The sequence below is a fragment of the Dipteris shenzhenensis genome, chromosome 4 (assembly GCF_047967505.1).
Source record: "Dipteris shenzhenensis isolate YYH24624 ecotype China chromosome 4, Dip_SZ_1.0, whole genome shotgun sequence".
In the NCBI taxonomy this organism is placed as follows: Eukaryota; Viridiplantae; Streptophyta; class Polypodiopsida; order Gleicheniales; family Dipteridaceae; genus Dipteris; species Dipteris shenzhenensis.
The window spans coordinates 44660970-44679058 of NC_141599.1; the positions used below are offsets into that span (position 1 = coordinate 44660970).

An 18089-nucleotide genomic window follows, 5' to 3' on the forward strand; every position below is an offset into this window, starting at 1 on the left:
ACTTCCATCGGTGGGTATATACCTTCATAAGACTAGAGTTCTCCAATCTTACAAACTAAAGTTTTTAATAGAACAAGCAAAAGAAGAGTATATGAGAAAAATAACAAAGAAGAAAAAGAACTTGGTAAGCAAAAGCTACACTCATGTTCTCATGAGTGGTGTAGAAAATATATTACTTAAAACTCACATAACAAATATCCTAATAAACATGCATACTCTTTAATAAGATGTCGTATCAGGCCCCAGGGCATGGTCATGCCCTCTGCTTATGACTCTATCAGCCAGATCCTGACAGCCAGCATGCCAACCCCCGGCCATCTTTTATTACCTACTAAGCCGAGTCTTAGCCACTAAAATCGCATTTCTAAGGTGAAATTCAGTCAAACCTGTTTCCTGTGTCCATCATTTACAATGGCATTGTAAACACTTCACAAATTATTGATAATGTATATCAGCTTGCCCAAAAGTTCTGAACCAAAGGCTGCAAATTTTGTTAAACCGACAGGTAGATGCCTTCCTCCCTTGCGTTAACCTATCAATTTTCTACATATTTTGTTTTTTAAAAAAATCCGAACACCATATCTAGAGTTTATCCTTGGCTTAAGTGGACCAAAAGCTCAGCTGCGAAAACTTCATAACCATAACTGCAAATCCAAAGGCTGATTCAAACCTGGGAATAAAGATATTTTGTACACATGAACCCAACCCCATCCTCGTACTTTGACTGACAGATGGTTTTTGCCATCAGTTACAGTGAGAATAGTACACATGAAGACTTGAATTTTGGTGAGCTCAAACAATCTAATCTATAACTCAAATTTGCATAAGAAATCAACATATATTAAAGCATGATCTGTTCGTCATTCTTGCAGAGTCTAATGGCAAATTAGTTGGATAGCAAGTTCCATCAAATTGATCAGCAATTAAAAGTACTCAAGAGTAAGGTCCTCCAAGTCCTCCTAGATGCCCTGAGAATTTAAAAGCAATGAGTTAATGATACATTACATTAAACATCTACTCAAAAATAAACCCAATCACAATGCTTACATCAGCTTAGAAAAATGGTTCCAGTCTAATCATCTCACATTATGCGCACAACTCACCTAAACTCCCTAATTGATATGACAAGAAAAGATCATGAGTTTAGATGGAACACATTACGCGCACAACTCACCTAAACTCCCTAATTGATATGACAAGAAAAGATCATGAGTTTGGATGGAACAGGTCCCTTTTGAAACGGTCGTTTGCCATAATTTTTATTTTCAGATTTGATGTCCTTATCCTGGTGTTTGGCAGCCCGTTTGTTGTCTTCTTTCTTGCTGTCCATAAAGCCCAAATTCTTCTCCTGCATCCATGCATATGCTGTCCTTGCATTCTCAATTAATTGAGTCATAGAACCCACCTTGGTTTTGATGCAATAATCACGTAGCTCACTAGGCAATCCACAACAGTACCTCTCTACTTGCTCTTTCAAAGAAACATGCCTGTAAGATCTCAATGGCAGCAAAACATCCCAAAACCTCTGGGTGTAATCATCAAGATTCTTGCAAAGTTTGTATGACAAGTCATGCCAGTGTGAAAGTACTTCGACTTCAAAAGTTGGAGTAAGCCAAGTAGAAGAGAACACTTGCTTAAATTCCAGCCAAGTAGCAGGTGCATCTCCATGAAGCATAAGGTTGGTGTACCACTTAAGTGCATTGCCTTTCAAAAATGTGGCAACCTGTAAGCTCCAGCTTTACAAGGTCGAGCTCCTGGGAATGCTCCCAGCCGCCCCCCGCTCCCGTCTACCTCCCTCACGCCGTGCGGTCCCCCTCCCCCCTTCCCTTCCATCCCCTCCTCTGCCTCTCGCCGCGCTGCCACCACCCTCCTTCCTCCCCTCCTTCCTTCTCCGCCTCCTCCTCGCGCCGCGCTGCCACACCCCCGCCTCCCTTCCTCCCCTTCCCCACCTTTGCGCCGCACTGCCACCCCCCCCCTCCCCTCCTTCCTTCTTCGCCTCCGCCTCGCGCCGCGCTGCCACACCCCCGCCTCTCCTCCTTCCCCTTCCCCACCTTCGCGCCGCGCTGCCACCCCCTCCCTTCCCTCCCTCCTCCCTTCTTGCCCCTCCTTCGCCTTTTCTCTTTCCCCGCTGCCGTCTCTCCTCCCCCCGCTTCCTCCTACGCCTCCCTCCGTCCTTTCCTTCCCCTCCTCCGCCTCCATTCCTCCCTCCCTCGCCTTTTCCGTTTCTTTTCCCTCACCTTTTGGAGCTTTCGCAGTTTGTCAGTGCGGTATGGCAGCCGTAAGCCCGGAACCAGTGGCCCAAACGGACCCCCCCCTCCTTCAGCCTACCGTGTAACACTGACAGAGCATCAGGTCTCCTTGGTGAAGCAGGGCTGCCAATGACTTTTCCTAGACTTCCGTTTATGGAAGAGTCATCGGCTACGCCCCTTCACGAGCAAACATCAGGGACTGGCTACAGTCTACCCTATACCTTGAGGACAGCCACATTGAAGAGGTCGCACTCATGGGACGTGGTATCTTCTGGCTCAAGCTCTCCTCGATGCAGGCTGCAAGCGATATGGTCAGACGGTCCCCTACCTCTCTGGGTGGGAAGATCATCCTTATGGTCCCGTGGTATAGGGGTTTCAGTGTAGCGGACTTCGATGCTTGCTTCCGCATCCCCCGCCATCCAGTTACCCTCATCTTCCCAAGCCTCGCAACAGAGCTTCACCCGATCATCAAGGACTTGGGGGCGCACTTTGGCTGGCTCATGCAGGACACCTTCGTTGATGCGGCGGCAGCCCAAGGGGTGCCACGCGTCAAAGTGGCAGTCCTAGATCCGTAGAGTATTCCCTCGGAGTTCGAGATTGAGACGGACGCAAGTGTGGTGACGCAGCGCATTATGGTCACTGGTCGCCCAGATCAGTGTCTGAGATGCCACGGCTTCGAGCACCAGGCGCGCTCTTGCCCTCGCTTCACGAGGACAGAACCTCCGATGGCCCCCAGCCAGGCAACTCAGGATCCCCCCCGTCAGGCGTCGACAACCCCTCCAAAAGGGGAAGGTTGGACTGAGGTCAAAAGGAAACGGAAAGGAAACAAAACAATAACCAAAAAGCCCCCTCTCCAGCAGGAGACCCCTGAGGTCACCAGTCAGCAACAGCCCGGTAAGGGGAAGGAGAAGTCAGCCAGCCTCCTCCTCATCTTTCACCCCACCCCCCTCCTCCTCCCCCCTCCTCCTCGATTCCCCTACCTCCCCCCCCTCCGGGACCCCCCCCGGCACCTTTGGTTTCAGCCCTCCCCTCTCCCTCGAGCATGATCCCGCGGGGACCCCCCCCCTCATCCTGCGGCCCCAAAGCTAGCACAGACCTCCTCCACGCCTACCCCCCTGGCCCGGTGGAGGGGAGAGGCCCTTCCCTGCAGACGGCCAGCACCACCCCAGCTCTTCCGATGACCAATACCCCTCTTTCTGGTTCTGACTCCTCATCTTCGTCCTCCCACCCAAGGGCAGCTCCTAGAGCTCTACCTTTGGAGTTCTATCGAGCAGGACCTTGGGATTACTTGGATGCAGCTAGTATTGGCTCCTTCCCTGCATGCCTAGACATCAGCATCTTCTTCTCCGAAAGGGGGCAAAGGGTAAGGTGTCCGTCCTCGCCCCCCATGATGGTCCCAGCTATTCCCTCACTATCACTAGTGACGGGAATGAGCAATGGACGAATGAAAATGTTTGGGAGACGATTCGTGATCAGTCCCATGAGCAGGTACAGGACTGGATTGGTAGCAGAGCAACGGAGCTTCTTCAACAGCAGTGGAAGGAGGGTGACGTTTGTCTGAGATGGTGCCACAGCGCCAAACGGTTCTGCCTTTTGGTCATCATTCGACCGCCTCTGGAGTGGATCTACGCGGAAGGGCTCCGCCCTTGGAGGACCCCAGAGGTAGCGGGCTTCTACAGTATCTCCCTGGCGAAGGCTTCAAGTTGGTTAGAGAGAGCTTACCACCATGGAACGAAGGGCCTTTCCCCTCTGCTGAAGGTTTTAGAGGATGGGTCCGATGATCCTACCTCACCTTCGAAACCTTCACAGAAGTGCCTTCGTCTGCACACTGGACATCCTCCGACCACCTCGACATCGATCGCAAGCAGACAGCTGTTTGTGGCCCACCTCTCCTCTTCATGAGTATACGCATTATCTCTTGGAATGTCAACGGGTTCCACTCATCTGGAACCCGCGGCCCCAGGAAGATGGTGCTCAGACAGGAGCTCCAACCAGCTTTGATGGGAAGGATAGATGTGCTCCTATTACAGAAACACAAGCTTTCGGCTTCTCAGACCAGTAAGTGTGGGAAGGTCCTCACAGGGCGCTCCCACACCTACTGGGAACCTTCGATTGGCGAGCAGGGGAGGAGCGGAGGTGTCTGTACCTCCATCGATGCTTCTCTTGTACAGCACGTGTGTGGTTTTGGCACCTTGATCCCAGGACGAGCGCTTTGGGTGGGCTTGAATATTGAGGGATCTCGCATCGGCATCCTCAGTATCTATGCCCCGATCGACCTTAGACGGAGAGCCGCTTTCTGGAGCTTTTTGACAGACTTATTGCCAGAGATGGATTCTTGGATTGTAGGCGGGGATTTCAATAACCTTGAGGCTCTAGAGGATCAGCAGGGACGGGGCTCAGAGTTCCTCGGTATAGCTCAGGCGGAGCAGGCGGAGTGGGACTCCTTGTTCGCTGTGGGAGGTCGGGACAGTTGGAGAGAGCCTTCCTTTTGCAGGTGGACAGGGAGCTTGGACTTCTCTTGGGGTTACAGGAGGCAGGGAGGCAGACTTCTGGAGCGGCTGTACCGTTTCTATGTCAGTGATTGGGCGATAGGCAGAGGTGGAGAGTCAGGGGTGGTTCCACGGACGACCCTCTCTGACCATGCCCCAGTCATCCTAGTCCTGGACTCAACCTCTCATTCCTTACCTCCCCGCACGTGCTGGATCCCAGACTCCATCTACTCCAGAGCAGCGGTTCGCAGCAGGATAGTGGACCTGTGGCAGCACGATTGGGACCCCATGGGGGATATGGCAGCTCAGGTAGCTCAGGTTCTTGCCGAGTCTAGTCTCATCTGTCAGCAGGAGGCGACTCTGGTCAAGCAGCAGTGGTGGGCGAAGGAGAGGGGCCTCAGACGAGACCTTGCCTCGATACAGCGGATGCAACAGTCTTCTCCAGGCTCCGAGGAGCTCAGACGACACGAGGTTAGAGCCCGAGCCATGTTAGAGGAGATCACCCAGAGTCGCTCAGAGTTCTCGTTCCACGCTTCCAAGTCCTTTTGGGCTAGGAAAGGCGACAGGATGTGCAGAGAGTTCTTCAGGACTCATGGCCAGAGGTCAGCAAGGGAGCAGCTCCGTCTCTTAGGGCGCACGATGGTAGTGTTAGGACAGACGAGGTCAGGGACTTGGCGACATATTTCTATAGATCCCTGTTCCAGCAGGAGCCCCCAGACCCTCGTGCCCGCCGTTGCAGGGAGGAGGTGTGGAGGTATACGCCGACGCTCGTGCAGCCTAGCATGAGTGAGGCCCTTCTCGCCCCGTTTACTGTGTCAGAGATGCAAGATGCTGTGAGAGATACTGATGGGCAGAAATGCCCAGGTGAGGATGGGCTCTCTAGAGCTTTCTTCACCACCTTTTGGGAGCAGATCCACCAGCCCCTGCTTGCAGCCTTCCAGCATATCTTTTCCAGCGGACAGATGCCAGAGAGCCTTGCGACTGGCTTGATTTGCCTCATCCCCAAAGGGGGACCGTCAAGAGATCAGACAATGGCGCCCTATCACCCTCCTTCTGACTGCCTATAAAATCCTCACCAAGATGATCAGTAGCCGCATCCGACCCCTGCTACATGACTTGATCCACGACACCCCAACTGGTTTTGTCCAAGATCGCAGCATTTTGGACAGCATCTTCACGTTCTCAGAGGCGACTGAGTGGGCCCAGCATAGTGGCCAACACCTAGCCATACTCCTTGACTTTGAGAAGGCGTATGACAGGGTAGACTAGTCCTTCTTGGAGGGCACACTTTCTCGGTTCGGTTTCCCGGACGAGTGGATTAGAGGTATTGCTAGCCTCTACAGATCGGCCTCCAGTCGGGTTATCATCAATAGCAGGATGGGGGAGAGATTCACCCTCAAGCGCTTGGTACGTCAGGGCTGCCCGCTTGCGCCCTACCTCTTCTTTTGTTTTGCGGAGGCCATGGCTCACTTCCTATGAGCCCGTACCACTGGTCTTCGAGGGATGCGCCTCCCTATCAAGGACGATGCAGAGCTTCTGGACTCCGAGTATGTAGACAACACGGCCATGTATGTGCAAGATGATATTGAGTCACTGGAGCGAGTGAGACTGTCGCTAGAGGTTTTCTACCTAGCCGCTGGGGCGAAAATCAATTGGCATAAGTCAGTAGGTTTTCTTACGGATCCAGGAGCCAGCTCATAGTGGGGTATTTTCCTGGGGTTTCGCTGGATTCCTAGAGGACAGATGACACGTTACCTGGGATTCCAGGCTGGATACCACGCCGGCTCAGCAGTTCCTACCGGTCCTAGCTTCCATACGACGGAAGCTAGCCTTCTGGAGCACGGCTCGGCTATCTCTAGCAAGCAGGGCCCTTGTGGTCAATCGGGTCCTTCTAGCCACCGCTTGGTATGTGGCATCCTGCTGGTGCTTCTCGAGATCGTGCGTAGCCCAACTGAGGAGACTGGTGCGGAACTTTCTGTAGTCTGGCTCAGACGGTTCCGGCACCACCAGAGCCCGGGTCGCCTGGTAGACGGTCATTCTCCCCCAAACAGAGGACGGTCTTGGCATCATAGATTCAGAACTTCAGAGTCAGGAATTACTTGGCAAGTTAGTCATCCGCGGTCTGACCCCAGGAGGGCAGACATGGAAGCTCTTGCTTCAGCATGGTCTCAGCGCGTGTATCCCCCAGAGAGGGGGTGATTGGCAGCCTTCTATCCAGTGGATTTTCATTTTCACTTCAGCCCCGCTCCCCCTTCCTCCGCAGTCTCTTCTCAGTCTGGAGGAAGCTGCGGCACAGCCTCTCCCAAGTTCCCCCTAGCTGCCGAGAGGAGATAGACAGACAGCCCCTGATTTGGAGCAACCACGTGACAGATGATACAGGTCGCCAGCTTGGAGAGAGGTCCCATATCCCATGGGCGCTCTGGGCGCGTGGGCCTGCGCGCTCGCTCCGGGTTTGGAGGGACGTCTATAGCCCCAGACGAGCTGGCAGCAGCAGTAGGTACGGCACGAGGGATCCAGACTCGGCGAGCGGAGATTGATGCTGCCATTCTTGCAGGTTGGAGGATTCCCACAGTCACCAGACAGGTCCTCCTAGGAGATGAGAGGTGGCTAGGGCAACTCACACCCCGCGGCATTCCTTTGGTGGTTGCAAGCCTTTTCTCGGACTCCTCGATTCATTTCTTCTCCGTCGTCGATGATAGCCGTCTCCAGAGCAGAGAGGCTGTGATCGACCCCCAACTTCCCTGGCAGCGCCTTCGCATCATAGGGCTGCAAGGGAAAGCGTGGCATATGGACCCCCTGGTTGTGCAGGCCCAGGACTGGAGACTCTCGATTTAGGAGGGCCGCTCCTTGACAGAAGTGGAGTGGGACCCAGGGGAGTGGCGTTGGCCACCACTAGAGGCCTCAGAGAACCCTACCCCCTTCTCATATAGCGCGCGTACCGGTAGGCATGCTCTTGGGGCTCTCCAGCACAGGCTACCCACCCGGTATGCCCAAGGGATATCTCTGGTCTTTCTTCGTACATTCTGGAAGACTCTATGGGCAAGTTGGCAGCTGAGGAAGATCTCTTACTTTCTTTGGATGGTGGTCCATAAGGGGCTACCAGTTGGGAGCTGGCTGAGGCAGATGGGGCAGGAGGGGCACTGCCAGATGTGTTTTCAGGAGGAGGAATCCCTGAAGCACTGCCTTTGGAGCTGTTCGCATGCTCAAACAGTGTGGAAGGGAGTCATGGGGATCTTAGCGAGGGCTGCACCCGAGTTAGGACCGGTCACTTGGGGAGCCTTTTGCTGGTGCAGCACCAAGGTGGGACTTTACTTGGCTTACGAGTTCTCTCGACAGGATCCAGTTTTCTTCATCACGCAGGCCACCTGGGCATACATGGAAAGCTTCCCCTAGCATCTCACAGAGAGAGATGCAGGAGCGATGACTCGGCAACCAGTTTGGGAGATCATAGGGAGTATTGTAGGCTGGCATATCTGGACTTCCAGATGCGCGCAGACCCTAGGAGATCAGGCTGCTTCTGCTACCCAGACCCTAGTAGACATCTGGAGCACGATCATCCACACGCTCAAGGGTCACTGGGATCAGAGTCAGGGGGGCTCCCGGGCAAGGAAGGAGAAGAGACGGAATTGGCTGTCCAGATGCAATCACACTGCACCCCAGCTGCACTCTCTTTGACTCGTTTCTAGATGGCATTTACAAAGCTTTTCAAAGCTCCAAAATAAAATCAGCAAAGTACCCAACCAAAGAATGACTCATGTAGCACTGTCTGGGCACCTGTGAACCAAGAAAGAGGCGGCACACAAGGCCAACCAATAGCTTATGGCAAAAAGAAATTGCAGCAGCAAAATCACAACTCACCAAGCCCTGAAAACTCGAACCAAGTCCTCAATCGCCAACAGGACATAGTAGCCAATGTCCAATTGCATAGTCAGCCAAAGAGGAGTGCAAAGGCATGAAGAAAGAGCATTTACAAGAGCCAACTAGCAAGAATTCCACTGAAAAATGCGAAAAGCACTTTTGTCGTGAAGAAGTGGGAGTTCTTGGGCTCAAAAGAAGCGTGCTTCAGAGAGGAATGCATTGAGAAGGTTTTGGAGAAGTTTCATCGCCGGAAAGTTCTCCAAAACTGAGAAAAACCAATCAACCAACGCGTGGGACCACTCGAAATTCAACAGAAAGCTGTAGCTTTGCAAGAGGAGAGGCCTAGGAGGCTGTAGAAGCCAAAAGGTCCCGAAAAAACCACTTTTGCAAATTCGACCAGCAAAAGAAGTGCTCAACTCTGCCCGTTCTACCAAACGCATGGAGGGAAAAGCATGACACTACAAAGGGGAGGCAGAGGGGAAGCCATCGGGCCAAACGGAAGTTGAGGAATCTATTCTCTAGGCTTGGGCAGCTTGCATGTTTTTTATAGCCAATTGCAGAAGTGCCTCCATCCTTTCCAAGAAAGCTCGTGTTTGCTTATTTTTCAGCCATGTCTGAAATTGTGGAAAGCATCCTCACTTTGCATCCATAAGTTGCTTCAAACGGGCTCATTCCCAATAAATAAATGCTTGGTATATTATAGCAAAATTCAGCAAGTCCAAGCCATTTATCCCAAGACTTCTAAGTGTCATGGCAAAAATGCATCGAGTATTCCTCCACATTTGTTCACCCTCTCAAATTACTTGACAGACGTAAATTACGATCACATGCATAGTACAGCTTTTGTAAAATCTATGTCCATTTCAGTGCGTTAAACAAAAAAGAACATTAAGGGGTAGTTGATCGTGATTGATCGAAACCTTCTAGCCACTCGTCAAATGGGTGACATGAGTCTTGTGTAAAGGGCTTTTCATATGATCGACCTCATAGGGTTGGGTTGAGAGGCGACAGTACGCACACAGGAAGCAAAGTTTTCGTTGAAATTGACGATGTGTCACGTTAAACAACGATCTGTATTAATGGTAGATGATAGGCCCAGAAATCCGCCTGTTAAACACCTATTATGTGCATTGGATGGCAACTATAGTCGCAAGCTGAACAATGTAATGATAGATAGTACATCGAATGTTGTTTTCACAAGATTGCCGCTATTTTTCAAGGTCCTTTGAAATCGTTTGCTATAGTTGCAAACTTTCTCAAAGATTAAATTGTAAATTTTTCCTCTAAAAGCCTTTTGCTATAGCCTTGCATTAGTGGAAAATTTCCGGAAGTGGATAATCCAAATAAAACTATGTTTGAAACAGTTTGAATTTCATTTGCTTTTTCCTATTCTTTATTTGTTTCCTCTTCTCCACCATGCAATCCTCACATGCACTCCAAGTAGCTTTTGATGGAGTTGGCCATATACTAGGTTTAGAACATATTCCTTCTATGGCTGAATCCTGAGTGCATACAAACCGAAGTCACCATAAACACTTGTAGAAATTGGTTTCAAATTTTCTTTTAGAAACGTTTCAAAAATCTTAGAGGGGCTTTCTAGAAACACGCATAACTAACATATGTAAACTATAGAATATGACAATATAGATAATCTTAAATACTAAAGTCTAATAAGCATGCGACTGTCTAGTGTGTCTAGACATCAATGATCAACTCTCTCTCTCTCTCTCTCTCTCTCTCTCTCTCTCTTAACTAACGTATGTAAACTATAGAATACGACAATATAGATAATCTTAAATACTAAAGTCTAATAAACATGCGACTGTCTAGTGTGTCTAGACATCAATGATCAACTCTCTCTCTCTCTCTCTCTCTCTCTCTCTCTCTCTCTCTGTTTGAGGTCACAAAGTACAAGTGATAAGTAGCTTGTAAGACTTAAAGTAAGCCATGACTCCTGAGTCTTGAATAAAACATGATAGAAATTCATAAAAATGATAAATAGGATACAAGCCTGGACTGCTACAGTGTAAATTGTACAATATACAATCAAGCTTGTTGCTAGGGCATACTCCATCCCATTCCCTTGCAAGTTGTTTCTCCACCCCATTCCCTCATCCCTTTGTTGGAATGGGATGGAGAGGAGAGCTCTCGACTAGAACACCCAGCCCAGGCCGCAACAGCAAGAGGAGAGCACAGGCAAAGGGAATGTGAGGGTTTAGGGATATGAGGGATGGGGGGTGGAGAGGCTAGCGGAAATTGAAAAGGTTACACAAAAACCCTAATTTAGCAATTTCAGCCATTTCGACGAAATGTTTCTACAAATTGGAAAAGCATTTTGTATTGACTTTGAGAGCATCAATCTTTACAAGGACCCTTCTCCTATAGAGGAATTCTATGGAATTCTTATAGCGAATTCTGCCACCTTGAGCTCACAACTAAGTCTATTGTAAATAAAATTGCTCATCTTGATGCCTCAGTTACTGCTTTAACTACGTTGTTAAATACATTATTTGAAGTTGAGGGTAGGTAGGATATCCAAAGAATGACTCTTACCTCATTGACACCTTGTATTGTCCCAATAGTAACGTATGGTGAGGGCACTTCTCTATTGAGTAGTCACAGTAGTGCTTACAAAGAGTCAATTAAGCCACCCATATGGAATGGAGACCAGAAAGATAGAAACAAAGATATCCTTTATACCTTTCTCAAAAAGTGACAGGATTTCCATAAATTTTTAATGGAGATAGAAACAAAGATATCCTTTATACCTTTCTCCAAAAGCGACAGGATTTCCATTAATCGAGATCTACTCCTCAATAGCTGCAAGACACTATCGTGAGGCTATTCTTAAGTTAGAAGACCTCACTGAGTTTCATAGAATTAGGGGGTTTATACGTGGTCTAAAGGATGACTACGAGGTCAAAGTCTATAGAAATGCCCCAAAAACATTGGATGAGGCTCTTAGGTTTGCTTAGATCTATCAAAGGTGCAGCCGAACAAAGAGCAAGCAAAACTATGAACAGAAAGAGAGCAGATATGTGAGCAGAGAGAGAGAGAGAGAGAGAGAGAGTAGAATGCGAATAGAGAAAGAAGATTACTCCACAAGAAATGCTAAAGATGTACACGAAAAACTCAGCGTATTACAACTGAGAAAACCCCCAATGAAAAGATTGTATACAAGGGCAGGTAGTGCCACTTTTAGGTGGTCCGGGGGGGGGGTGCGCGGGAATCCCTATTGGTCGGTCTGGTCTGTCAAGCCAACCAGACTGACAGGGATGGTCACTTAGACCCCACCTTTCTGGTCGGCTAACCCAACCGAACAGATGACAAGATTTGTAGCACCTTTGGATGTCGAACCAAACCCAAGGAGCTGGAATGTTGCCCGAGTATCTGTTGCGGTAGAGGCTTGGTGAAAAGGTCCACCGCATTGTCCCTCATCGACCACTCTGTGCATTGCTTTGAGAAGATTCTCCTGATCTCAATCTGCCTGTCCATGGCGAAGTATGTGAACCACTACTAGAGGACACTGCAGGTCCACTAATATTTTGTGATTGCTGCTGTGAATTCTGTGCAACATTACCATTTTGAGCAAGACGTCACCATCTAATATCTTTTCACGAACAAAATGGTACAGGATCTCTATGTGCTTGATCCGGGCATGGAACACCGGATTCCTCGCCATAGCTGTACAGCTTTGATTGTCGCACTGCATGTAACTAAGCCAGCTAAAAGACCTACTAAATCAGCCCTAAACCGCTAGCTAGGGATAGCAGCATGGAATAAATTGATAGTACAGCAAGTAATCATGAGAATTCAAATGCATAATCACCAGGGAAGTACCTGGAAACCTGAGGACATCCATGGCTTGTGATGGGCTGCACAAGCAACAGTCTAGGAGAGAGGGTTTCCTGGTTTAATTCAGCTTAGAGCAAACAGGGCTCAGTTGTAATGCCTGTTCATTAAATGCTATTCATAGTTATGAGTACAAGGTAGGCCTGGACATCAATTACCACTTTGCTTATGGGATGGCTATCCTAGGATGCCATGTGGCAACATCAGACCATCCTGTTGTCCACCCTGCCTAAAGGAAATTTGTCCTCAAATTTGCAATGGTGCTCTAACAAGGAATTACAAATACAGAATGAAGAAATGAAGCTCATATCTGGTCATAACATGTATGTAACAGTGAACCCAGGGATTATTCTCTGTTGCAGCTGTCAACAGCCCCCTTTAGTGCTGGGTGGTCAGCTGTACTTGGAGTGAGAGTGTGCCCATTGCCTTGAGCAGCTCTTGCCAAAAGTGGCCCGTGAACTTGGCATCTCTGTCACTATTTCCTGTGGCATTCCATGTAGCTTAAACACATTCTCCATGAATTGTGAAGCAACCATAGATGCTTATTATTGTGTCTTAGTGGTATTAAATGTGCTGCCTTAACCAGCGTCTTTACTTGGGAGAGAGATTAGTTTGAGACAAGAAATACTTGAGTGTGCTGTGGTCAATCTTTACTTTGAATTGGCTGCCATAAAGATAGTGATGCCACTTCTCAATGGCATGTAATATTGCCAACATCTCTGGTCATATATATGATGGGTAGGTAAGCTTCTTAACATCCAACTTCCTACTCCCATAGGCAATCACTCCATGTGGCTGTTTTAGGACTGCACCAATACCCCTTCACTTGCATATGCTTCAATGATGAAAGGGTGGGAAAAAATAGGACATAACAAAATAGGTGCTGAAGTGAGGGCATCTTCTCTGCATCTTTTGTCCACCACTATCAACCAGGATGTGAACAAGTCGTCCATTGATTGACCTTTCAAGTCTGATAGTTTGGGCATCGTGAGTTCCCATGAAAGACTCTGAAGATATGTTGTATAAGGTAGATTGGGTGTCCCAAACAGTTCATCATCCTCCACCCAAAAGTTTCCTTCTGGATGCCTGCCAGCCTCCACATATTCATCAATAACTTCAGCTCTCCATTGTTGGCATCTCCTTGGGCATTTGGACTGGCAGTCAACATTAATCATGGTGTTACAACTGAGACAAGGTAGACCCACCTGGATCAAATGGAAAAGAGGGCTCCCTTTTGGATCCATGAACAATCTCAACATCACCCGGAGCCTCATTTTCACAATCATGAAATTCTGGCTCTGCTGCAGGGTTATCTGAAATGGAATCATCTTCAATTTCAATTATCATGCTCAACTTTGCACCTGCCTTAGCTTTGCAAACACTCCTATGCTCAGGTGGCCACTTTTCACCACATAGATAACATAAGTTCTGCTATTTGTCCTCAATGATAGCCTGAGACAATTCCTTTACCATCTTATCTTTCTTATCATTTGGCTTCTTCTTAGGGCTTGGCCTGATTATACCTGCTGCATCCTCAGCCTTATAGAGTTTTGTATTCCCATATGCTACCATAAACAATAGGATACTGGGGAATGCGAGAGCTTGTTGAAGAAGATACCACTTGCTTTGAAGCCACTGGAGGGCTAACCTTACTTATAGGTCTGCTGTCAAAGTGACCAATACCAACACCTTTCTCCTTCACATTATACTTGGGTCCACATCGCTCAGCAAGTCTCATCGCCTTCTTGAGGATGCTATGGTTTTGAGCTAACACATCAGCAGCTCAGCTGGATGAAGTCCATGTATAAACCTCAGCAATCTTCAACAAATGCTCCAATTTAAGCATCGAATACCGCAGGATAGCATACAAGGATAGAAAATCCCCAATTATCTTTGTAAGCTGACATGGACATCTGACAACAAATGCGCCTCCTGTGACCTGCCAGCCAAATGCTGACTTATACCACCGTAAATCTGGCTTGCTCAAGGCAGGCAGAGGCGACATGGCTTTCTCGATTCTTAACTCCAATGATGGGGAAAGGGTGCATTCAAAATATTCTTGACTTCCGCCACACTTATCGAGTGGTTTGGCTAGAGGGCAAGACAGATGAAGCTACGGAAATGTCACAGACGAGAGGGCGAATGAACTTCGATTAGGGTCAAACCTAAAACTGGTGTCAATACAGCCGGGGCGACTCCAAGAGTCCAATCAAATCGCTAATCGATGCAGTAAATCTCCAGATCGCTGAAAGATTGGGAAACTGCCTTCGTCACAAGTACTGGAACAAATCCTTTAAATTTCACTGGAATTGTTTAGGGCTTCTGACCAGGAGATCAGCCCGATCATAGGAGAAAGGGTTTCCTAGTTCAGTTCAGCTTAGAGCAAACAGGGCTCAGCTATAATGACTGTTCATTACATGGCATTCATAGTTATAAGTACAATGTACAACATGGCCCCCTTCTATAGGAATAGGCCTGGACATCAATTACCACTTTGCTTATGGGATGGCTGTCCTAGGATGCCACGTGGAAACATCAGACCATCCAGCTAAAATACTACTTTTTACAAAGCCAATTAGAGGCTGATTAGGCTAAAAACTAAGTTAAGTAAACTGGCCTTTGTTTCACTGGATGACATTAGGTTCCCTCTGCTGGAACTTGATCTCGCCAAGTAGCCTTTGTAGCCATACCACCTCACAGGCAGCCAGATACTCAGCATCAGTTGATGACAAAGCCACGTTGGGCTGCTTCTTGCTGCTCCACAAAATAGCTCCTAAGTCTGGATCTCCTGACCAATCACAGTCACTCCATCCTTGAAGCTGGACTCTAGGCTCCACTCCAAATCCTGCATCATAAAACAGGTCCATGATCGTAAAACCCTGCAGATACAGCAAGATTTATCAATCCTGCATCCCAATGAGTCTTTACAGTGCTAACTCAAATCTCACTCTTTTCCTTATTGTGCACATGAATATAGAAGATGCAGACAGTTCATGACCTATGCACATGAGAGTAGAAACAGTAAATATATATGTTCCAAAGATGGACAAAACCTTGTACAAAGGTGTGCACAGTGTGCCACCATCTAGCAGATATGGTGCTGCCTAGATGTGGACCCCTGGCACCACAAAACTGTCTTCTAGCTCCTCCTGGCACCTTCAAGACTGTCAGCCTGCATGCTCTCCAAGAGCTTCAATGGACTGAGTAGATGCCATCCTTGCTGCTTACGTCTGCAACTATTGGTGAGCTACTGTTGGTTCCCTGATCCTTGTGGCACAAGTGCCACTGTTTCTAGGCCTCCTTGCCACTGGAACTCCAGCCAATGTGTGAGGCACTGCATGTATCTCTGGACCTCTCTACAGCCAAGAACTGAGGCACAAAAGACTTTGAACTGCCCCCATCCAAGGGCCGGGCTGGAATGCCCTAGAAATATACCGAACAGAGCTCCAGACTGGCCGACCAGTCTGCAGAGTGACCTCACCAGTAGGACCTGCCTGACTACCAACCTGACACAAGGCAGGCCAACAGGGCTGCTGCGCCGAACTGGGCAATCCATGTTCACTGCCCTGTGTGTTCTCTGCAGTCTTCCAACCTGCTCTACTCCAGTCACCTGCAGCTGCTACTGCCTCTGCTGACCAGTATCAGGGCCTATTTATGGTATACTTTCTGCCCTGCTCTTGCATGCAGTATATCTGCTGCTCTGCATGCTGCCTATGTGGCAGCCCTGCTACAGTACGCAGATCTGCCCCCATGGCAACCTTCCTCTCTACCCACGTGCATCTCTCTGTCCCAAAAGATGTTGCTGGTACACCTCCCTATGTCCTGGAGCTTACAGGCGAGAGGTGACCTATATAATCCCAACAAAGGCATAAGGTGCCACACTGCACACGGCCTGAACGGACTACAAGTCTTAAGACAAGAGGTGAAGAGACACTTGTAGTGTGTGATGGAGGTGTAATCTCAGTTCATATAGCCCAAGCCATGGCCCATGGGCAGGGCTGGACTGACCAACCATCACCTAGACCACAAGTTGACCTGATAGCAGACCACAAACCCACCGATTAGGTTGGATGCATAGATTGGTTAGGTTGCCACATCATCAGCCGAGCCTGCCACATCAGCTAGCGGCATCTACCATGTGAAATGCCAACATCTGCTAGCGCCTAACACATGGCTGCTGCCACATCACCTGTCGGCAGTTCTGCCTCGGGCTCCCACATCAGCAACTGTACTGTACAAAGTCACATCATCACTCCAAGTGGTGTCCACGTTGCTGTGTGCCACATCATCTCCGTGGCCAGCCTGGAGCCGACTTGGACAGCCAAGAGCTGCCCTCAACATCCGGCTGGATGACTCCTTCACCTATGCTATCATCGTCATGGCTTCTCCTTGTAAGGGGGCCTTACATGCGAGCAAATAAGTTTCAGTGAAGAATAACAGAGGTGGTTGACCTCCAACATTCACACTAATGAACGGATATCCTTTATGTACTGGATGTGAGAACATGAGGAGCTCTGATAGTCTGGAATTATTTGTTTGCGTATTCGCAGTTCTGTCCAGTTTTTATGGGACTCCTTGGCAGATGTTCTTAATACAAGAACATAGTTGCTTTTAAGGGGATTACCAAGAAGGACCTTCAGGAAGCTGACCTCCGACAAAGTTGCTTGTAGAGCTTCGTAAGAGACGGTTCTAGAAGGAGCTTGCATTTGAGGCATGCCAAGCTTCAACTTTTCTAAGCAGCACAACCATGGTCTTGTTCATGTCAATCATTAGAAGAAAGATTATTATCCAGGTGTCCAAAGTCTGATCTCTTTTTCGAAACGATGAGCCCGCAAGATCAAACGATGAGTAGCGTGGCAATCTGTAGCGTGGTTTCAATAAATGGGAGGAAGTAATAAGATGAAGAACCTAAGATATCATAATGTATAATGAACCAACATTTGTAGCAAAAGTGTAGTGGTTGGGACTCACTGGCATGAGCACCGCCGCTCATTTCATCTTGGCCTCAGTGAAGAGCACATGTTTCCGAACAACGGGATCGTATTTGCGAAATTCTAACTTGTAAGGAATCTTGCGCGGGTTCTTGGGCTTGACGTAGAAATAGCCTGTTCCTGCAGCCGACACCAGCCGTATCAAAACCGAACCTCCCTTCCCCTTCGCCATTTCCCTCTTCACAGTTTACACTCCAAGTGATTTAAGGCTATTAGGTCAAGGGGCTAGTCAACCAAAAAAATGGAAATTCAATTGGGCTCTTTACACACTGCCAGCTTGCCCTCCTGCCACCTGAAAATGTAGCGCTAGTTTCACCACTTGGGAAGGCCCAATTGGCCCTTACAATAATATACTTTTTCTCATGTTGAACTGAGCAACCAAATGCCCCAAACCCCATGGTAGTATGCGTTTATGAAACATGGGAAGTCACGGTTGTTTTCATCCTATTAGCATTATACGTTAGCACATTTAGGATGGGTTCAAGATGAAAAATCAAAAGGACAACTCATCATTAAACTAACTCTCCCTCTTCTTCTTTTATGTGTTAAAGGCTAGCACCTTCACCTTGGCCCCCTCCTCTACCACCCCTATGTGTAAGACCCCCAAGAAATAACTATAAAGGCCATGAAGGTTGATCCATTCAAGAACC

General features: G+C 48.4%; 1 protein-coding gene across 2 annotated transcripts; it reads right to left on the reverse strand.

Moving 5' to 3' along the window:
• Positions 1 to 240: 240 nt before the first annotated feature.
• Positions 241 to 17783, reverse strand: LOC147902932 (uncharacterized). 2 transcript variants are annotated; one of them, XM_087373787.1, is made up of 2 exons: positions 17420 to 17783; positions 241 to 968 (listed from the first exon to the last, which is right to left on the reverse strand). In XM_087373787.1, exon 1 carries the CDS (start codon positions 17609 to 17611, stop codon positions 17438 to 17440), a length of 174 nt encoding a protein of 57 aa, XP_087229913.1. In that variant the 5' UTR covers positions 17612 to 17783; the 3' UTR covers positions 241 to 968; positions 17420 to 17437. The 2 variants fall into 2 exon arrangements, with proteins under 2 accessions (XP_087229913.1, XP_087229914.1); XM_087373788.1 differs by lacking the exon at positions 241 to 968 and adding an exon at positions 15067 to 15293.
• Positions 17784 to 18089: the final 306 nt, after the last annotated feature.

Bases quoted from the DNA above. Each gene is read 5' to 3' on its own strand.
- LOC147902932 (XM_087373787.1), bottom strand. From the start codon at position 17,611: ATGGCGAAGGGGAAGGGAGGTTCGGTTTTGATACGGCTGGTGTCGGCT.